The 6,000-nt window shown below is 61.4% G+C and overlaps 1 protein-coding gene across 2 annotated transcripts in view; it reads left to right on the top strand.

Annotated features, from left to right (window-relative positions):
* The window catches only part of PPP1R37 (protein phosphatase 1 regulatory subunit 37), a 35,625-nt gene extending 30,024 nt beyond the window's left edge, over nucleotides 1–5,601 (top strand). Inside the window, exons 5-13 of one of the 2 annotated variants that reach the window (XM_016212553.2) lie at nucleotides 330–449; nucleotides 888–1,038; nucleotides 1,150–1,305; nucleotides 2,454–2,566; nucleotides 3,236–3,377; nucleotides 3,476–3,642; nucleotides 3,766–4,468; nucleotides 4,766–4,856; nucleotides 4,962–5,601. In XM_016212553.2, coding sequence (XP_016068039.2) covers nucleotides 330–449; nucleotides 888–1,038; nucleotides 1,150–1,305; nucleotides 2,454–2,566; nucleotides 3,236–3,377; nucleotides 3,476–3,642; nucleotides 3,766–4,468; nucleotides 4,766–4,848 — 1,635 coding nt within the window. In that variant the 3' untranslated portion in view covers nucleotides 4,849–4,856; nucleotides 4,962–5,601. Of the gene's footprint in view, nucleotides 1–329; nucleotides 450–887; nucleotides 1,039–1,149; nucleotides 1,306–2,453; nucleotides 2,567–3,235; nucleotides 3,378–3,475; nucleotides 3,643–3,765; nucleotides 4,857–4,961 lie in introns of those variants that run through there. The other variant, XM_087826765.1, reaches the window with a different exon arrangement.
* The last annotated feature ends 399 nt before the right edge of the window (nucleotides 5,602–6,000 follow it).

Here is a 6,000-nt window from a genome sequence, read left to right on the forward strand (position 1 = left end):
CTAGGCCTAGGTATCCTTACCTCCCCAAACTTGGAGGTCACCAGGAGCCCAGGGGCTTGGGCCCCAGGTCTAGAGGCAGGCGAGTCAGGGGCAGGGATCCTAGAGAACTGAGGCTCAGTTAAGAGAGGCCAGAGGCCTGTCCTGGCACATGGCACATCAGTCCTGGGGGGCATAGAAGAGGAAGTAGACTGGCTTTTTCAAGAAATGGGAAGGGCTGGTTCCCATGACCCAGAGGTGCCAGAGCAGTGTCAGAACTCCGCTCCTACCTCCTGGCCCCCCCCCCCCCCCAGCCTCGACCTGATGCTGAGCCCCATTGTCTCTGCCCCCAGGGCGCCTCAGCCCTCTTTGACATGATTGAGTACTACGAGTCAGCCACCCACCTCAACATCTCCTTCAACAAGCACATCGGCACCCGGGGCTGGCAGGCCGCCGCCCACATGATGCGCAAGGTGGGCGCCTTCCCCTGCAACCTCTCCAGGGTGGGGGGAGCTCAGGCACAGAGGGGTCCAGGTGCTTTTTCAGGGTACCCATCCCTTTAGGGGTGTCGGTCCCCAGCTTCCAGGCCCTGTGTGAAAGCGGTACTAAGAGGTGCCCTGCCCCAGACCCATCCTGACCCCTCCTCCTCGCCTCCACTTACCCTTAATTTATCCCTTGGAGGTATCCATTGTCACCACTCCCATGGTACTCCCACGGCAGAGAACTCGGCTATCACCAGTCCGACCTCACTCAACCACAAGGACCCCAGGCCAGGCCTTCCAGCACCAGCCATAGTTTCCCCAGCTGTGAAACCAGATAGCCCTGCTGCTCACTGGGACTTGGAGTGGGAGGTCCCCCAGGGCAGGGAGGGCTGGGGCTGACCTGACCCAGCTCCACTCCTTCCCCACCAGACCAGCTGTCTGCAGTACCTTGACGCCCGCAACACGCCCCTGCTGGATCACTCAGCGCCCTTCGTGGCCCGTGCTCTGCGTATCCGTAGCAGCCTGGCGGTGCTGCACCTGGAAAACTCCAGCCTATCGGGACGGCCCCTCATGCTGCTCGGTGAGCCCCAGGCCCGGGGAGGCTGGGTAGTGAAGTGCAGCTCAGTTTGGGGCTGAGACTGTTGGCTGGGTCCTTTGGGCCTGGCCAGTCAAAAGCCGTCCTCTCCCCCAGCCACGGCCCTGAAGATGAACATGAACCTTCGGGAGCTGTACCTGGCTGACAACAAGCTCAATGGCCTGCAGGATTCAGCCCAGCTGGGCAACCTACTCAAGTTCAACTGCTCTCTGCAGATCCTGGACCTCCGTAACAACCACGTGCTGGACTCTGGTGTGTGTGAGGTCCACCCACCCCTACTCCAGTCACCCAGTATCCACTGTGCCCAGCAAGGTGCTCTGTGTTGCTGGGGACACAATAGTGACCAAGACAATCCCAGCTCTGCTCTCATGGGGCTCACAGTCCAGTAGGGAACATAGACCACCTCCAGGTAGTGAAAATCAGACTGGGCAGGGCTGGGCTACAGGACTCCAGAGTGGGTACCCACCCAGTCTAGGGGTCAGGGAGCGTGTCCTAGAGGAGGGGACAGCTCAGTGGAGAACTGCAGGATGAGGTGAGGTATTGAACAGATAATTAAAATAATTATAATCTGGGAAAAGTGCCCTGAAAGGAAACAGGGTTATTGGGATCAAAGGTAAACTGCAGGCTCTTTAAGGTGCAGGGAGAGGGACCTCTAGGTGGCAGTGTGGAGGCTGAGAACGGCACCTGCTGATTTCAAAGCCTGGGAAAAGAATCCAGGCAGAGGGGAGCGAGTGCAGAGGCCCTGAGGTGGGAAAGAACTTAAACACTGGGTATTTTGCAGAGAAAGCCACAGTGAGCCAGGAGGTGGATGGGAGAAGAGGGGTATCAGCGGGAGGAATTCAGTTTCTCCTGGGGAGGGCAGCTGTGGCCTGGTTCACTGTTGGGCAGAGTCACACCTCAGTGCGAAGAAGGGGGAGCTAGGCCAGGCAGGGAGAGTGGGACTTGAGGCCAATGCCTTCCCCCAGGCAGCCAGGCCCAGACACCACATTTACTGACTACCTACCCCGTGCCAGGCCTGTCGCCTCCGGGCTCCCAGCTGAGACCTCTGCCCTTGGGAAAGACATAGCCAAGATAAACTAATAGAGTGTTGAGTCTGTCAGATGGTGAGATGTGTCTGGAGCAAAATAATGCCGATGGTGAGCTAAGCTGGCTGGCCAGAGACTGGGGAGAGGTGATGCTCGAGCAGAGATCTAGGCAGACGGAGGAATGTTCCCGGCCCAGGGATCAGGAGCTGTGTGTGTGCGCGCCAAGGCAGGGGTGACATAGCAGGAGATGCCAGGCCACAGCCTATGGGACTGGGCAGACCAAGGGGAGGGTGGAGCCCCGGGAGGTTCCCATGTTCGTGTCCCGTGGGGAAGCACCCAGACCACAGATGGGACTTACCCATGGGCCTCCCCCAGGTCTGGCCTACATCTGTGAAGGCCTCAAGGAGCAGAGGAAGGGGCTGGTGACCCTGGTGCTGTGGAACAACCAGCTCACACACACGGGCATGGCTTTCCTGGGCATGACGCTGGTGAGTGGGCCGGGAGAGGGTCCCTACCCCCACCACTGCTCCCAGGTCCCAGCACTGCCGCCTCCCTCCTAGCACATCCCTCAGCCTTGCTCGTCCTGCAGGTTCAGGAACATTTCCTCTCCACTTTCAGCCCTGTGTGGCCTTTCCCTCAGCTTCTGTACCCTCTTTTCCCTGCGGGGAGTAGTCCTTCAGTCACTGTCTTTTTGCATCCATCACCATATCCTAGCACAGAGCTTTTGCACAGGGTGAAAATGTTTTGCATAGTAAGTTAATATTTCTAGAAGCCTTCAGTAAGTCTTACACCTTTTCATTACACAGAATTTAAAGCAAGCCCACAGGGTTCAAAGGCTCAGACCCAGGTGAAGAACTCCCCATGGCCAGAGTCCCTCCCCCAGGAGAAACTGAATTCCTCCTGCTGATCCCCCTCTCCTCCCGCCCACCTCCTGGCTCACTGGCTTTCCCTGCTGGCAGGAGCAGAGGGCGGGCCTGGGCGTGGGGAGTGGACAGGGCAGCTGGCACTGGAGAGACTTCTGGGTACATGAGGAGTTTGGCCTTAAGCAGGAGTGTGCTGGCACTCAGACTGGCTGCACTGCTGGAGACCGCACAGGTCTGCCTCTTTCCCGACTGGCCTTCAGGGCCTCTTCTTCCTCTCACGCGCCACCCCTGCAGCCGCACACACAGAGCCTGGAGACGCTGAACCTGGGCCACAACCCCATTGGGAATGAGGGCGTGCGGAACCTCAAGAATGGCCTCATCGGCAACCGCAGCGTGCTGCGCCTCGGCCTGGCCTCCACCAAGCTCACTTGCGAGGGTAGGGCACGGGGCGGGCGAAGGGGGCCGGGCAGGCCAGGTTGGTGGGTGGCCAGCCGGGCTTGGGCCCGTGGCCAGCCCCTGCGGTCCCCCTCCCAGGCGCGGTGGCGGTGGCGGAGTTCATCGCCGAGAGCCCCCGCCTCCTGAGACTGGACCTTCGGGAGAACGAGATCAAGACGGGCGGGCTCATGGCACTGTCCTTGGCCCTCAAGGTGAACCACTCCCTGCTGCGCCTGGACCTTGACCGTGAGCCCAAGAAGGAGGCGGTGAGCGGCTCTCCCCTGTGCCTGGCTGCGGGCAGGTGGGGGTGGGCCCGGCCTGGGGTGACCGCAGGACCCACTGCAGGGACAGGCCACCCAGAGCCCTAGCCAGGCCCGCTCTGCCCACAGGTGAAGAGCTTCATTGAGACGCAGAAGGCGCTGCTCGCCGAGATCCAGAATGGCTGCAAGCGCAACTTCGTGCTGGCGCGGGAGCGGGAGGAGAAGGAGCAGCGGCTGCAGCTGTCGGCCTCCATGCCCGAGATCACCGTCACCGAGCCCCAGCCTGACGAGGAGCCCGGGGACGAGCCTGCCGCCCAGGCACAGGAGAATGGGGACCCAGCACCCGGGCCTGGCCTGGACTCAGACTCAGACTCAGACTCTGAGGGGGAGGATGAGGAGAGGGCTATGGCCCCCTGCCCCACCCCAGTGCCCCCAACGGACTCCCTGGGCCCTGGGGACAGGAGCCCCCCAGGCAGCCCTTCCTCCCCCACTGAGCAGCGAATTTCTGTGTCCAGCCCAGGCCGAGGCCACAAAGTGTTTGTGGTGACTCGAGTGGAGAGCCCACCTGAGAGAGCAGAGCCCCCTGTGTCACCCTCTCCTTGTCCTCCCTCCCCACCTGCCTTATCTTCCCCACCCGAATCACCTGCCCTACCACCAGCTGAGGCCATCAGCACTCGGGACCCAGGGTCATCTGAGCCTCAGCCACAGCCAGAGCCGCCTCAGTCAGGGCCACCGCTGCCCAATGGCCTGAAGCCCGAGTTTGCCCTCGCACTGCCCCCAGAGCCACCCCCGGGGCCCGAGGCCAAGGCGGGCAGTTGTGGCCTGGAACATGGTGAGAGGAGCTCTGGGATAGGGGAACAGGGGGCCCTGGGTGCTGTGTGTGACCCCTGCCCATTAGTGGGCCTCAGTTTTCCCTAAAATAGCCCTTGTAGGGACAGGGATGAGTGGGGCAGTCCCCACCTTGCCTCCCTTGGGTCCTGGGAGCTCTCCCAGGGGGTGGGGCACGTGAGGTTTGTTGACTAGAGCCTGATGATCTCAGTGGTACCCTGCCCTGAGGGCTGGTGGGGCCGGGCTGCCATCCCCTCCCACCTGCCTGACTGGAGGCTACCTACCCTTTCTCCCCTGGCAGAACTGAGCTGCTCCAAGAATGAGAAGGAGCTCGAGGAGCTGCTTCTGGAAGCCAGTCAGGAATCTGGGCAGGAGACACTGTGACACTTTAGGTGAGATGAGGGTCAGGGGCCTGGGAGCCAGCAAAAGAGGTCCTGGCTCTAACAGGCCTCCCCCCCCCCCCCCCCCCCCCCCCCCCCCGATCTCTTCTCCCCAAGTTCCTTTTTTTCCGGTCGGTCTTCAACAAGCTGAGGCCAGAGCCATGAGAATCTGCTCACCCTCATCCCCAGCCTTCCTGAGGCCCAGGACGCCAGGGGTGTGGGGGGCCTTTCTGGGGACCACCGCCCCCCCACAACAACACTACATGGGATGCAGGAGCTACGGGGAGTGGCCCTCGCATCCTTACTTGAACACTTCTATTTATGTGTCCAGCACCTGAAGCCTCTGGACTGGAGTGGGGCGGGGTGGGGTAGGGAGGAGGAGTCTCCAAGGTCATCAGCCCCAAAGCTGGCTCTTTTCTGGAGGGGCCTATTGGGCCAGGCTTGCCCTGTGGAGGCAGGAGTCCTGGGTGGTGGTGGGATGCCCTCCATCCCTCATGGCCCTGGGCACAGAACGAGGCAGGAGGCATGGTGTGGGGGGTGGTGAGTGGTGGTGGTGGTTGAACTTTGTAGAGCAACCCCAGACAGGGTGCAGGCCGGGGTGGGTGGGGGGAGATGGGAGCAGAGGATCAGAGCTTTCTTTTTCTTAAGTGCAATAAATCTATCAGGGAGCTGGGTGGGAGCAGCCAGGGTTTTGGAGACCCTGCTGTCCAGGCCACTTGAAGATGCGCCCTGAGAGGCACTACAACCCCGGGGAGGGTGGGGGGAGGGTGGGCAGAGGGCGGGGGAGGGTCTACTCCTGTCGGTGCAACTCTGTCCACACCTTTTCTAATAAACCAGAGTTGGGTTCACCTTTTGCCTGTTCTCTGCTCGTGCTCATCATGGTGAGGGTTCTGGGCGTGGGGGGGTGGGGGAGGCAGGGGCCAAACAGCTCTGGTTCTTGAGCATCTGGCACCTGCCCCACTCACCCATGGGCAGCTGGGGAGACAGACTTACACAGGCCTTGGTTCTGAGCTGCGGGCATCATCCTCCAGCCGGTGCCCCCTGTGCCGGGGGTGGTGGGGGTGGGATAAGCCCTCCAGGCTGTCCTGGCTTCAGCCCCCCCTTTGGTGAGATGGGAGGTTTGTTTTGCCTCAAGAGGCTGAGGAGCCACAGTCCT

Source organism: Miniopterus natalensis, chromosome 18 (assembly GCF_054644295.1).
Source record: "Miniopterus natalensis isolate mMinNat1 chromosome 18, mMinNat1.hap1, whole genome shotgun sequence".
Classification (NCBI taxonomy): Eukaryota; Metazoa; Chordata; class Mammalia; order Chiroptera; family Miniopteridae; genus Miniopterus; species Miniopterus natalensis.